This window comes from Vigna radiata, unplaced genomic scaffold (assembly GCF_000741045.1).
Source record: "Vigna radiata var. radiata cultivar VC1973A unplaced genomic scaffold, Vradiata_ver6 scaffold_236, whole genome shotgun sequence".
NCBI classification, from domain to species: domain Eukaryota; kingdom Viridiplantae; phylum Streptophyta; class Magnoliopsida; order Fabales; family Fabaceae; genus Vigna; species Vigna radiata.
Genome location: NW_014543119.1, coordinates 354,932 through 371,092, shown reverse-complemented (window position 1 = coordinate 371,092; position 16,161 = coordinate 354,932). Strand labels below are relative to the sequence as shown.

At 32.3% G+C, this 16,161-nt stretch overlaps 1 protein-coding gene across 1 annotated transcript; it reads left to right on the top strand.

Annotated features, from left to right (window-relative positions):
* The first annotated feature begins 7,511 nt into the window (after positions 1–7,511).
* LOC106753186 (phosphoenolpyruvate carboxylase) lies at positions 7,512–13,995 on the top strand. The gene is made up of 11 exons (XM_014634979.2): positions 7,512–7,684; positions 7,815–8,019; positions 8,667–9,061; positions 9,268–9,352; positions 10,064–10,286; positions 10,527–10,630; positions 10,723–10,810; positions 11,021–11,175; positions 11,726–12,724; positions 13,078–13,464; positions 13,542–13,995. The coding sequence occupies exons 2-11, from the start codon at positions 7,852–7,854 to the stop codon at positions 13,836–13,838; spliced, it is 2,901 nt and encodes a 966-aa protein (XP_014490465.1). The 5' UTR covers positions 7,512–7,684; positions 7,815–7,851; the 3' UTR covers positions 13,839–13,995.
* The last annotated feature ends 2,166 nt before the right edge of the window (positions 13,996–16,161 follow it).

Sequence of the window (16,161 nt, the reverse complement as noted above, 5' to 3'; positions counted from 1 at the left end):
CGAATAATGCTTATTTACTAGTGTTTAATCTGAGGATGTTTATGATCAAGCTGACACAATTGTACATCAAGGAGACAATAAGGTTGCATAGGTTTCCTTCTAGCATTATGTTAGATAGAGATCCAAGATTCACTTCTAGATTTTAGTAGACGCTACAGAGTGTTTTGGGTAGCAGACTGAGGATGAGTTCAGCCTATCATCCCTAGATAAATGGGTAGTCAAAGAGAATGATTTAGTCACTTGAGTACTTGTTGAGAACATGTGTGTTGGATCATCTAGGTGGATAGGATGAAGCTTTGCCTTTGGTAGAGTTCACCTATAATAACAACTACCATGCAAGTATTGGTATGGCACCGTATGAGGCTTTGTGTGGTAAACGATGCAAAAATCCTGTGTTGGTATCAAGAAGGAGGGGTAGTATTGGTGGGGACTGAGTAGTTAAAGCAAACCACAAAGAAGGTGAAGAAGATCCAAGAAAGGATGAAGACATCGTAGAGTTGGCAGAACTCTTATGTTGATTAGAAAAGGAAACCTTTGGAGTTTGTATTTGGGGATCATGTCTTCTTAAGAGTAACCTCAACCATTGGTGTGGGGAGAGTTATCTGATCGAGAAAGCTTTCACCTAGGTTCATTGGTCCAGACCATATCTTAGGGAGAAATGGATTATTGGCTTATGAGGCTTCCTTGCGTCCTTAGTTGGCTAACCTTCATTCAATGTTTCAAGCCTTCCAGCTAAGGAAGTATGTGCCTGATCCTTCTCATGTGTTGGAGGTAGAGGACATGCAAGTTAGAGAAGATCTCTCAATGGAAGTGTAGTTTATTGGTATAAAGGATCATTAAACAAAGTAGATTACAGGAAAATCCATCACCCTAGTAAAAGTTGTTTGGGACAGAAGAACAAATGACTCTACTTGGTAGTGAGAGGAGGATATGAGGCAAACATACCCACATCTGCTCTTTGGTAAGTCAAATTTTCGAGGTCAAAGTTTTTTGTTGTTAGAGAGAATGTGAGCACCTAGAAAAATATACTTTTGGAGTGATAGTGCTTTAAAATAATGAGACTATTAATTTAATGATAAAACACTTAAGTTTTGATAGAAATTTCATAAAAGGGCCTCATTTCTTAAAAATGCTTTACCATTTTAGAAACCACTTTTCTAGAGTTCTCTCACTTCTCTCTACGTCTTTTGACTCTCTGGTCATTTATTTGAAGATCGAAGACCGCTAGAGTGATCTTCTTTTTTAGCCCTCCTCTTTTATTCGATTAGATTCCTCAACTGTATAAGTCGTCTTTTGCTTATTTTTCTCTTGGATCACCCTTGTCTTGGCTTGCATGTGGCCCTTCTTTGGTTCATTGCGAGGTTTTAAGCTTCCTTGTAAGTCTTTATTGACCAATGATCATAATGGTATGGTTTGAAAATATTTGTGATGTTTCTATGAGTAGATATAGCGTCTTGTGAGTTTAAGGTGTCTTGGCTTGCAAGTGACCCTTCTTTGGTTCATTGCGAGGTTTTAAGCTTCTTTGTGAGCATTTTAGCTCTAGGATGCTCAACACCAGAAAGTATAGCCGAGTGCAATTGTTTTCCAGAAGAATGGCACTCAATGCCAAAAATGTTGTTGAGTGCCACTTTTTGCATGAGGATTGGCATTGAGTGCTAATTTGTACGTTGGCTTTGTTTTATTCTTTAGCTATTTGAGATAGATTTATAATGGACTTTAGGGAATTTCATGGAGAAATTTGTGTGGTAGTAACTTTAGTGTATGCATTGACATATGGGATTCAGTAAGAGGGTATTTTGATACTCTAATAACCATTAAAACCTAAATAGAGTAAAATGATTTATATGGTGAGAGTTGTAGGAGGTCTTAGTCGATGGACTTATTTGTCCTAGACACGAAGGAGATTAACCTTGTGTGTGGTAGGATGATAACCCCTTTGGCTATGGCTTTGTAGAGCATAGATACCACCACAACTACACCCTCTAATGAATTCTGATTCCAATGGCATGTATTCGAATAATTGAGTTTAATGTCAACTATATGTGTGTATATATTGTTGACAACACAATTTCTATATCAGTCTAGTTTTTGATGATGACAACACATTGCTTAATAACAAGTACATGTTGTTACTGCTTTACATGTTCTTATGCTGATTGATTGTGATATCTGTTGAACATGTTTATGAACTGTGTTACATGTTCCTATGTTGATTGGTTGATATATATCTGGAACATCTTTGTATGCTTTATGTGCTATGTGCAAATGCATCATTACAAATGTTTTACTGCACATTTTTCAAAGCTGAAAACCACAAGCACTTTTATGAACTTATTATTGTGCGACAAAGTTATATGGAAGTCAACTACATTACTAATGGATTCGTCTATGCTAAAATCTTTTTACAGATTTTGAAAATCAGTGTTGTGTGATATTTTAAGGAAAAAAGAATTTCAAAATGTTTTAACATGTTGATAATCGACTATGTGCGCCACACATTCCACTATATCTGTTGTCTGATTTGAAATTCTGTTATGCTCTTGCACTCTAACGGCTATGTTTTTAAAAGTTAGTTGAGCATTGATGACGTATTCAACTGTCTTAAATGTGTTTTGTTTTTGGTTGACTGTATGTTACCTGGTTGACTGTTTTGATATAACTGCCATAATTCAGTCAACTGTATTAGTAGCATATTCGACTAAGAATGTGTCTGATTAACAAAAATCTATAAATAGGCTGAACACTATTTGTTCAAGGACTTTTGATGATCTAACAATTTCATTTCTGTTTCAGATTGAATTCTCTGAGCTCCAAGAATTCTCCAAGAAGACGGTGGTAATATTTCTTGAAAGAGATTCTTAAGGGAGATTTTCTGAACTTACATTGATTGATCAACAACATCTGCACAAAGAAGGTGTTCTACGTTTGATCACGTGAGGCTTGGCATCCTTGAAGACTGCTAAATTGATTGTCTGGCTTGGCATCCATGAAGACTGTTGGTTTTGGACCTATTGTGATACAAGGGAATTGTTCATTCTGAGGATTGTTCAGAGTGGTTAGCAGATTGCAGAAGAAGGGATTCTTGCTACAAGTCTTGCTGGTTTTCTGCCTATAGTTTGGTTTTGGGTTGGAGAAGAGATTTATATTTTTGACGTGAAGGTCTTTTATAAATTCCTTGTTGTAAAAACTGCAACCATTATAGTGCATTTTCTTCTTGGGGTGGAAGGACACTGGATGTAAGCATTGTTGGCTGAACCAGTATAAAAACCTGGATTTTCTCTATCCCTTCTCTTTTACATTACAGTCGACTTTAATTTTCACGCAGTCAACTACGTTTTTCCGCTGCTTACAAATTTCATTACTTGCATTTCAAGAAAGTTCAAAAAGTTTCATACTTAGTTTTCAAGATTGCGAAAAGAAGTTATTTTTGAAACAACACCAATTCACCCCCCCCCCCCACCTCTTGGTGTATAAAAGAAGCCTACCTGTTTTCCAACATATATATGATTCATTGTATTTTATACATGCTTAGTTTGTATTTAATATGATTTAGTTATTTTAGGATGACTCTTTTATACACTAGGTGACCTTGTTGTGTGTTTTGTGTTTCTTGTATTTTATTTTGTCTTTTTGCGATGATCACTTCAAGGTGCGAGGAGACATAAAGTTATGTTATGATATGTTTTTAGTGGAAAGCAAAGATGTTGCAAAGGAGTTCTTAGGCTCTTAGTAGTTATTCTTTATGGTAGTTTGTTCTTTCTGAAAATTTCGTATCATTTATAGTTTGGTGTGTGTGTATACATATATAATGATTATTATTTTGGTTGACTATTAATATTATATATGTACCGTATGTTCATCTATTATCGATTATTGGACCGTAATTAGGCCTATGCTAATGGTAAGCCAACCTAAAATCTATAAATACAAATTTAAAGTAAGAAGGTAGGTAATTGTATTTATTACGAATTTAAAATTTTATTGTGTTAATTGAACTGTCATATTACTAATTTGAACATCAAAATACCTTTAACATGTATTTATCCATACAACTTGATCAAGGAGTAAGAAAAGTAAATAACAGCACAACTTAAACTTTAGAGACAATTTTAGAAGGAACTATCACAATGTATATACTTTTAGTTATTTGTTTTGCTTTATTAATTTTATAATTTTGATTTAATAGTGCTATACTTTATTAAAAAGAATGTTATAATTGAATTCATTTAAGAAAGATGACAAAATCTTTAAAAACTAATCCCCTTAAAATATTATAAACAGTAGCCTTTTGGCAGATAAATAATATTAAGAATTAATTATTATATTATCCATTCAATGTTGCATCTTTCCCATTTAAAAACATTAACTTAATTTCTTTCTTCCCTCAAAATATTTTGAAATCAACCATATTTAAACCACTTTTATGAAAACAATACCAACTGATCCAATTTTTTTTAGGAAACCTAGAATGATTTAGTAGGTAATAAATTAAAATTTTAAGAAAAATTGATTTATTTTATTAACATATAACAATTTTAAATTAATCTCAAATATTATAATTTTATTCTAAATTAATTTAAAAATTACAATTTATTTTCAGTTATCTTTTTGTGGCATGTTATGTAATTATTGTATTCCTCATATATTACATTAAATTAATTTTTAATATTAAATTATCACTAATTTATATATTTAGGATCAGAATAAGTTATTATTTTATTGTAAGATTTTTTTTTGTTTTTAAGAAATGCAATTTATTTATTTATATTCTTTTCTTATGTCACGTTTATGTTGCACTATCTCTGTTAAACACGTGTCAGGTAAGCATGTATTGAACTGACACAGACTGAATCTTTAGGGAGAAAGGACCTAAAATGACAAACAAGAAAAGGAAAAAAAAAACGAAAGCTATGCAATTAGATAGTCACACATCAATGTAGCACTGAAGTATTTTCTACAAATCAATATTTAATTTCAACCACAGATTCTTATTCATTATTTTATTCACGTGAATAAATAACTAAATATAATTTTCATCTTATATGTTTAATTTGTAGTTGAATATTTTGTTTTAAAATAAATCTAATAAGTTTTTTTATTATGATTTTTTTAATTGTTCTGTCTAATTTTTTTTTACATGTCTATTAATTTCGGTCAAATAAATTTACTACCTAGCATATTTATTTAGGTAAAAAACAATTTAATTAATTAATAGGTAGGGAATAGAGCAAAAATATAGAACAAATAAAAATTATATTTTCCAAATAACAAAATTAAATAAATTTATTTTAAATAAATGAACCAAAATTAGATAAAAATAAATAAATTATATTTAAAAAAGCATATTGATAATAATATTGCATTATAACTTTAATTATTTACAGTAAATTTAAATTATACTTTTTGAATTCAAATTTTGTATTATAATATATTTATATATTTAAAATATTTATGTATTATAAATCATAGTTATGTAAAAACAAATTTTATTACATTGGAGCGGAATGCAGGACCTAAATTTCTACCTCTCTTCAAATTTAGTCGAATTATCTCAATTTTTGAAAAAAATCTTACGTAGTAATTTTAAATTCAAATTTTAGATTTGAATATTTTTAATAAAACGTATAAGATAAATAAGTATATTATGTATAAATATTTAAATCCACCACAGTTTAATGTTTAAGAATGTGTGTTTGATCTGAGGGAGATGAAATAGATGAAAATTTGATTGATTGTTTTTTTCATGAAATTTAGAGATAATAGCAAATAGATTTGAGAATAAAATTTGTAGATTTGAGAAAAAAATTTGTGATGTGAAAGTTTGTTAGAGAGTTGATGTTTATAATATATTTTTAAAAATTAATAGATTGAAAAATAAAATTATTAAATTGTTTTTTATGTTAAAAGTAATATAAAATTAATATTTAAATGAGTTAGAATTATTTTATAAATTTTTTAATAAATAAAATTTTAAAAAATTATTAATTTAAATATATATACAATACAATACATTTAGTATAAAAAATAAAAAGTTAAAAAATATAACATTTCATACTCAAAAGAATTGATTCTCCCAAACATATGCAAAAATATGAAATCAGTTTTAAAATTCTCGAGAATCGATTCCACCTCTTTCACACAGTATCAAAATTAGTTCCAAACACAACATCGAAACCGATTCTAATGCTTTAACATAGTTATATTGGTTTCATAGAACTTCTTGATCATATAAAACGTGATATTAAAACCAAAATATTTTTGTAAGAAACCCTTTAATCACCCTCAATTTTTTCACATATATAACGAAATAAGATTATGAAATAGTTTTGCTATTTATATCACTTCCAAATATCGCGAAACCAACACGATATCTACCCACGCTTTCTACTATCCTTACATAGGAAATCACTAAAAAAACGCACTATAAAATTAAAAATCCAATGTAGTTCATAAATTTATGAAAAATAAAATATTAATATTCTATAATTACGTTTAATATGACAGTTTTTTATTGACTAATAAAGTCTAAGAATACATTAAATTATATTTTTTTAGAATTAATTTGACATTTAAGTCAAAGTTCAAACAATAATTTCTCATTAAGTTATATTTACTAATAAAATTGTTCTCATACTATTAATGGTAACGTTAAAGCTTTGTTTTGATAAAGTTAATTGAAAAGGTAACTGAAAAACAATTAATAGTCATTACTGAATTAAAATTAATATTAAATAATTATATATTTTAACAATTTTAAATATGCTTATTTTATTTTTAATTTAATAATCTAACATCTTAAATTGAATTTCAAATAAATATTCTTCTAAAATATAATTAAATAATCAAACAATAAAAGATCAAGTGAAAAATTAAATTAATATTTAATGAAGATATAACTCTAAAATAAAAATCTGAAAATCCCAATTATGGTTTTCAACATTATAATTTTTTATTATTATTTTAAGGTATAAGATGGAAAACGTACAAATTTTAAAAGATGGATCTAATTAGTTTATTGAAAAAAAAAACAATTGTTCTGTTATACAATATGGGTGGTTTATAATATATTACTGTGTTAAAGTATGTGTGATTAGTTACCTTTTACTATTTGAATAAATTTTTTAATTTTTCAATTTAAAATATAATAAAAAATAAAAATATGAAAGATGTTAGCCTTTATATAATATTAATAATAATGGTTATATAAAAAATAAATTATTATATAACTATCCTTTTTAATATTCAGATAATTTATGTTTAGTTCTTAATTTCAAAACATTTTATACACTTTTTAAGTTTAAAACGCATTTAAAAATTAAAAAGTATAAAATATGCATCATAATGAATTTTCTTTATTACAGATAGAAAATTGGCATAAATAAATTATAAATAATTATTACATTTTATCACAATTTCATTTCTAATTTCATGTATAATATCAATTTAAAAGAAAAAGAAAAAAGTCACCTGGTAACAATTTTTCTCTATAAATTCAAGGTCCTCTCCTCCTGAAACCATGCCCCCCCTCTCTCTGTGTGTTGTGGCTTTGTTGAAGTTCTACACTTTTTTTCTGAATCTTTTCGTGCAGAGATCATAGGAGGAAGAACTATTAGCTTTGATCCTACGAGATCTCTCTCAGTCCCTTTACCCTTTGTTGCTTTAATTCTCTGCTTTTGATCTTGAGGTCACCACATTGCATAACTCTCGTGAAGCACCTTTTCGTTTCCAGAATATTGCATCATTCTCGTAAAACGCTTTTCACTCAGAGTGAAAAGCAAAGTCACTGAAATTGTGTGTTCTGTTGTGTGATACAGATATATACATTTATATATAGCTATATAGAGAGAGAGGATGGCCACAAGGAAACTTGAGAAGATGGCTTCAATTGATGCTCAGTTGCGGTTGCTGGCACCAAGTAAGGTTTCTGATGATGACAAGCTTGTTGAGTACGATGCTTTGTTGCTGGACCGCTTCCTTGACATTCTTCAGGATTTGCATGGCACTGATATTAGAGAAACTGTAAGTTTCATGCCTTCACTCCCACCACACTACACTTTTTCAGGTTTAGTTTTGTGGGGGTTATGACAAGACTCTATTTTTTGCTCGATAGTCATGGATTTGTGATACCCCATTTCAATTTTCGTGAGATGGTAGACGTAAAGATGGTAGTTTTTCTTCATTTTGATGGATTTCTGAAACCCTGTTTGGTGTTTGTGAAATGGTGAGTTTTTGATGTTTGAACATTGTAATTTGGTGAGATTCTCTACAGATGAATTTTTCAACTGCGTCATTTGAAATAAAGTTTACGAATTAATATATAAGTAATTTACAAAATCAGTATTCCCCTTTGGATTTACAGCTGCTTGCCCCTGCAGTTACTTTTGAACTGCCAGTGATTCTCTTGATCCGGGGTATGTATGCCCTGTGGAATGGGTGGTTTGAACTATATTTGGTGGGTTTATGAATTCTTAATAGTTTGTTCTGTGTTTCTTGTCATTATGGTCCTTTAAAATTTTAGTGAAATGCCGATTCAAGGAGTTGGTAAATGAAACCAATTGTACGTGGATATTGGCTTTGCCTGCAGAAAGTCTGGCTTGTGTTTTTTCCCTCTTCACTGCCCAATCGACTATGTGGCTTATTGGTTTTGGTAATTTGATGTTGTGTAGGTTCAAGATTGTTATGAACTGTCTGCTGAGTATGAAAGGCACAATAACCCTCAGAAGTTGGAGGAACTTGGGAACATGCTAACTGGTCTTGACGCTGGGGATTCTATTGTGATTTCTAAGTCGTTTGCTCATATGCTTAATTTGGCCAACTTGGCTGAAGAAGTTCAAATTGCCTACCGTAGAAGGATTAAGTTATTGAAGAAGGGTGATTTTGCTGACGAGAATTCTGCTATCACCGAGTCAGATATTGAAGAGACCTTCAAGAGGCTTGTGAATCAACTGAAGAAGACCCCACAAGAAATCTTTGATGCTTTGAAGAGCCAAACTGTAGATTTGGTCCTAACTGCTCATCCTACTCAGTCTGTTCGTAGATCTTTGTTGCAAAAGCATGGCAGGTTTGTCCATAACTTATTTCAATCATAATTGTTGTAATGTAGGTCGGAGGAGGAGTGATGGTGGTCCATTTGTTAGACATTTATTAATTTATTGCGCTGCGAACACAGTGACATGTAATCCTTGACAAGGAAATCCTCAGTTGGGCTGTTTTTATGACTAAAACTTTAATCTTTCACTTGACGATAATTGCCTTCTTTTATTTCAGGATTAGGGACTGTTTGACACAATTGTATGCTAAAGACATAACACCAGATGATAAGCAGGAGCTTGATGAGGCTTTACAAAGAGAGGTACCAAACTGCTGATTGTTCTTGATTTTATATATTTGGTGATGACATTAATGACACCCACATGGTTGGTTTAGTTATTTGCAAATTTACCTATGTATTGTTATTTTATGTGAACATCATAATTGAGATTGATATTTTCATTGTGTTTAGAGATGATAACCTTTTTATTTTATTTAATTTGGTTCAGCTAAAACAATCAGGGCTAGTTGTGTTATATGTCTATTTTTGTGGGCAGCACTGCATAAAAGCTATGATAGTATGATCTTCTTGCATGAAGATATAATGGGTGGATTTATGTGTTCGATATCCAAAATTAAAACCTTTTGGTTTTCCTTAGGCATTTGGAATCTTATGTATGAGTTGAGAATTGGATAGGTTTTATATAATTATACTTATGATGGATCTAATCTAGCTTCAACTTGTGCGATGTCAGATCAAAATTACTTATTTTAAATATTTTTAATTAGATTTTAGCTTTCATTAAGTCTATGTTGTTGGTTAGCTGAAAAGCTCTAGTTTTAAGGATTTGATTATTCCGTTTTAATTTCCTGTTCGCTTAGTTTTCAATTATATTTGACTTCTATTGACAGATTTCTGTAAGAAGAGGAATGCTTTTTTATTGTGGTTTCAAATTGGTGACTAAAATTGCATTTGACCATATGCCAATCCTTTTGGTATGGCTAAGGCTCTAATGACGTTTCTCTCATGCAGATTCAAGCTGCATTTCGTACAGATGAAATTCGCAGGACCCCTCCTACACCTCAAGATGAGATGAGAGCAGGAATGAGCTACTTTCACGAGACCCTCTGGAAAGGCATACCAAAATTTTTGCGCCGCATTGACACAGCTCTGAAGAACATTGGCATAAATGAACGTGTTCCACATAATGCCCCTGTTATTCAATTCTCTTCTTGGATGGGAGGAGATCGTGATGGTATCTTTCTTTTCTTCCTAAGCAGTTAATGAGCGGAAATATTCCTTTTTATGCTGTATTATTTGTTAAATTCGTGATATCTTAGGCCGAAGTATGTATTTAGTATAGATTCAAAATACTCACAATTCCTTATTCAATTTTATGTCTAGTTAAGCTATCAACTTCAGTGTCAAATAGTAACAGAGACGAGTCATGTATTCTATTAATCACCATCTACTATTTGTCTAATGTGTACTGTAGGTAATCCCCGGGTAACTCCAGAAGTTACAAGGGATGTGTGTTTGCTAGCTAGAATGATGGCTGCTAATTTGTATTTCTCTCAGATTGAGGATCTCATGTTTGAGGTATCAAATATTCTGGTCAATACAGACAACTTATTTTATTCTAGCATCAAGGTTAGTGTTTTAACATCTTATTTCTTGTTTGGTCCTGGCAGTTGTCAATGTGGCGCTGCAATGATGAGCTACGTCTTCGTTCTGATGAACTCCTTACCTCCTCAAGGAGAGATGCAAAACATTATATTGGTATGTACTATGCTGCAATGGTGACATTTTGATCTGAATTATACTGTATAAATTATTATTCTATTCTTTATTGGGGTCTATGACATTGATCAGAAAATTTCATTTTCATCACTAAACTAATTTGGTGGTTCAGAATTGTCGATTCATTTAGAATTGGACCTTTTGATAAGTAAATTGTATTGAATATTGATAAATTATTTGTTGCTCCAGAGTTTTGGAAACAGATTCCTCCAAGTGAGCCATATCGTGTTATTCTCAGTGATGTAAGGGACAAATTATATAATACACGGGAACGTGCTCGGCAGTTGTTAGCCAATGGAAGTTCTGAAATCCCTGAGGAGACTACCTTCACAAATGTCGAACAGGTATCATCTTGAAATAGTCTGATAAACTTTAAGATACAAATAATTGAACTTTTACACCTGTAAGGAAAGTGCTTTGAAGTGACTCATTATTGCTTACATCTGTCTTAGATTATGTTCTATTTTTAACACTGAATTTCTTGTGATTTTCTCAAGACATAAACATGAATAGTTCATTCTTTGATGTTTATGTTAGTAGCAGTGCTGAATTTTCCATCCTTATAAATTGTTTGACTTCTTGATCAAGGGAACACTGACATATATTAGGTTTGGTTGCTTTTAGTTTTCTCTGGAGCGTTTTGGTTGACCCTCTAAAAGTTTGAAGAGGGTGATTTTCAAACCACTTGGAGAATTGTGTATTTCTAATAATTGTAGTAAATATGTATTAAGTTGGCAACGTTTCTTCTCTCAACTCTAATTTCTTACCAATTTGATTCGAACAGCATCAAGTCCACAACTCTGAAAATGCAAGATTGCAGTTTTCAGAATAATTTTGATAAGTAATTTAACGTGTTATATTAAAGCTATATAACCTTCAATTTTTTTCTTGAAGTTCCTGGAGCCTCTTGAACTGTGTTATAGATCGCTGTGTGCATGTGGTGACCAACCAATAGCTGATGGAAGCCTTCTTGATTTCTTGCGCCAAGTTTCTACATTTGGGCTTTCACTTGTAAGACTTGATATCCGTCAAGAATCGGATCGGCACACTGATGTTATGGATGCTATTACAAAGCACTTGGAGATTGGATCTTATCGAGAATGGTCCGAGGAACGCAGGCAGGAATGGTTGCTATCTGAGCTCAGTGGAAAGCGCCCTCTCTTTGGCCCCGATCTTCCTAAAACAGATGAAATTGCTGATGTATTGGAAACCTTCCATGTCATTGCTGAACTTCCTTCAGACAGCTTTGGTGCTTATATCATCTCAATGGCAACAGCTCCATCTGATGTGCTTGCTGTAGAACTTTTACAACGTGAATGTCATGTGAAGCAACCATTAAGGGTTGTGCCATTGTTTGAAAAACTTGCTGATCTTGAGGCTGCTCCTGCTGCAGTAGCCCGCTTATTCTCTATAGAGTGGTACAGAAACCGTATCAATGGGAAACAAGAAGTTATGATAGGGTACTCAGACTCAGGAAAAGATGCTGGCCGTCTCTCTGCAGCATGGGCACTGTACAAGGCTCAAGAGGAACTCATAAAGGTTGCAAAAGACTTAGGTGTTAAGCTTACAATGTTCCATGGCAGAGGAGGGACTGTGGGAAGAGGAGGAGGTCCCACTCATCTTGCTATATTATCTCAGCCACCAGATACTATTCATGGCTCACTTCGGGTAACAGTGCAGGGTGAAGTTATTGAACAGTCATTTGGAGAGGAGCACTTGTGCTTCAGAACACTTCAGCGTTTCACTGCTGCTACACTTGAGCATGGAATGCATCCTCCTGTGGCACCAAAACCAGAATGGCGTGCCCTCATGGATGAGATGGCAGTCATTGCTACAGAGGAGTATCGCTCCGTTGTTTTCCAGGAACCCCGTTTCGTTGAGTACTTCCGATGTGTAAGTTTTGTTCAATACTTCAGTGTAAAAGGATGTTCTTGAAAATAATCTAACAGTTGAAGTTCCATATTTTGCAAAAATGATAACCTAATTGGTATGATTAACTAACACTGCATAAATATTGTTTCTCAACAAGAAGAAATTCATGTAAAATTCTCAACGTTAAAACTATTTCGTCAATGACATTTATGTCTGCTGCTATAATTTATTTTCGTCCTAGAATCCTGCAAATATAGTATTATCAGTTACAAAATCTTGATTTAATTGGAACACAATTCTATATCTGATGATTTAAGAAACATTTAATTTTCTCTTTCCTTTGGAGTCACAACAATTTTTCTTGCAAACTGCAGGCAACACCCGAGTTGGAGTATGGAAGAATGAACATTGGCAGTCGTCCATCAAAAAGAAAGCCAAGCGGAGGAATTGAATCACTCCGTGCAATCCCTTGGATCTTTGCTTGGACTCAGACAAGGTTCCATCTGCCTGTATGGCTTGGTTTCGGGGCAGCATTTAGGCATGTAGTTAAGAAGGATCCAAAGAATCTGCAAATGCTTCAAGATATGTATAATCAATGGCCTTTCTTCAGGGTCACCCTTGACTTAGTTGAGATGGTGTTTGCCAAGGGAGACCCAGGAATTGCAGCCCTTTATGATAAACTCCTAGTGACAGAGGAACTGTGGCCATTTGGTGAGCGGTTAAGGTCCATGTATGAAGAAACCAAGAGCCTTCTCCTTCAGGTAATTTATTGTTACTGCTATAGACTTCATATATACATTATGATTCTGCATTTATGATGGTACCATCTTGTTTGTAGGTTGCTGGGCACAGAGATCTCCTTGAAGGAGATCCCTACTTGAAGCAAAGACTTCGTCTTCGTGATTCATACACCACAACCCTTAATGTCCTTCAAGCCTACACATTGAAGCGAATCCGTGATCCTGACTACCATGTGAACTTGAAGCCACACTTGTCCAAAGATTACATGGAGTCAAACAACCCAGCTGCTGAGCTTGTGAAACTCAACCCTACTAGTGAATATGCTCCCGGTCTGGAAGATACCCTTATTTTAACAATGAAGGGTATAGCTGCTGGCATGCAGAACACAGGTTAAGCTATGTGGCTTTGTTACCTTTTCTTTGCAATTGCCTTTGTGGCTTTGGATACATACTTTTTAACCAAAGCTGTTGGCTACAAGAGTGAACTAGCTCTAAATAACAGTTAATCTATCTTTTTATCATGCAATAAAACGGACCTTGATTTTAACTGCATTCTCTTCTCTTTGGGATTAGTATCTTATTAAAATTTCAAAATGATGGGGCTACAAGGTACCCTCTGTGTTCGAATGCTCTCAAATTTGGTTACATGTGGAACAAACCTATCAGATGTTAACCATAAAGGGAGCATGTGTCAGTGTGTGGTCCAAAAGTGACCAACTTCGTGAATGACAATACCCATTTGAATCTGTGCCAATGTTTTGAACCTTTTAGCACCAGTGTACTGTTTTCTTTGCACCTCTCTAAGGTCAAATTTTAATTTAGCTCTTATTTTTTTTAAGGTACTGTGATACATAATCAAGTTAAAAAAAGGACTGAAAAGGGTCATTTTACAACTTCTCTATCTCTATTATGATTTTACGAATTTTATTATTCAAAAATTTTCGTTTGCAATTGGTGTATTGTATCGATATGTTAAATCTGTAATAAAATGTAGGCATTTTCTTAAAATATATTGTTTTACTATACCCATTAAAACTCGACAGTAGATTAAGCGAAAAAAGTTGGTGTTAAAAATTTTAAAGTAATAGAAACTGACTGGTAGAAGTGTAATGAAATAAGAAAATCTTGTATGAGTTTTATTTTATAGTTGGTACATTTGTGAAGAGAACTCAACATGCCACTAAGTAAATTAGATGGATTAAATATACTTTTAGTTTCTTAAATATCAAGCAATTTTGGGTTTCGTTCCTCTTTAAAATGTTTATTTATTTTCGTCTTCTTAGTTTGGAAATTCATATTTTTAATCCTTAAAAATCTAATTACATTAAGTTTTCTGTGAAATGGCAAATGGTGTGATGCCACCTTCTTTGCTTTTAGTAAATTATGGCCCTTAATTCCATGAGTTCTTAATTCCATCTTCCTTTGTAATCACTGTTCATTATTAATATTAATACCGAACAGTGGTTACAAGAAAAGAGAAAATTAAGGGTCGAATGGTATAAATTTACTAAGAATCGTGACACACAGTGATCAGGAAAAATGGCTTCATACGTGACTCGTTGTTTGTCACCTCACACCGTTGTTTTTTAAAAACTAAAAATATGAGTTTCCAAATTAAGAAAACAAAAATAAACAAATCTTTGAAAGGACGCATGATAATTCAAAGATAAAAACATATTTAATCTTAATTAACATCATGGAAAGATGAAAAAAAAAAAGTGAGAGAACTGAAGAGAACGTTCTATTCCAATACGTTACACAGTCATTTTTCCATCGGTCTATAAAATAATGCTGAAACTTAAGATACCTCTCAGTAGAAATTAGGGTAGATAATTCCTAAGCTAGCCATCATCTAAACTTTTGGTAGTGGAGAGTGATGCACCATTTCTTGATTACGTTTTAATTATTGTTCGATTTTGATAAAAATTAAAACAAGCAACTCACTGCCAATAATAATTTATCTTAACACGTCGACTTAAGTATATTTAAGCACGGTAAGACGGAAATTGACTTTAATGCTAAAAATGGCCAATGTAAGTGCTTAACGAGTACGTGTTATTTATTAACCATTTACAACATATATAGAAATAATCAATTTTGTTATAATAGAAGTAGGCATGGGTTGAATACATCAAATCTAGATCCAAATAACTTTGGAATGAGATATATTTTTGTTACAAAACTAGCTTGAATCTTTTTTTCTAAATCTAGGTCGAAATATTTGGATCAAGTTTTAAATCCAAATTCAAATATTTGGATCAAGTTTCAAATAAAAAATCTAAAATTTATAAAATTTATTTTATCATACCAATCCAACTTGTTCAATTTTTGGCTTGGTCCAATTAATATTGTTGTTTCTCGTTTCAGATTAGAACATTTCACCCTTCGACCTATGTTAGTTTGTCTCAACTTTCAGTTCAAGTCGATCCATCTCAATCATATGTCCATGTTGGTTAGTCTCAATCTTTGACCCATGCTGACACATCATAACTAGAAATGTCAGTCAGTCTCAACCTTCCCAAGTAGACTTATCTCAACGTTGGATCCAATCTATCTCGACCTTCGACTTAGATCAGTCAATTTCAATTTCATATAGGCATACCCTTTCTCGATGTTGAGTTTAAACTGGATTATTTCAAAAATTTAGGTTAAAAATCTAGATTTTTCATATTTGAAAAATGAATATTAAAAGAATGGATATGTAATAAAAAATTGAAA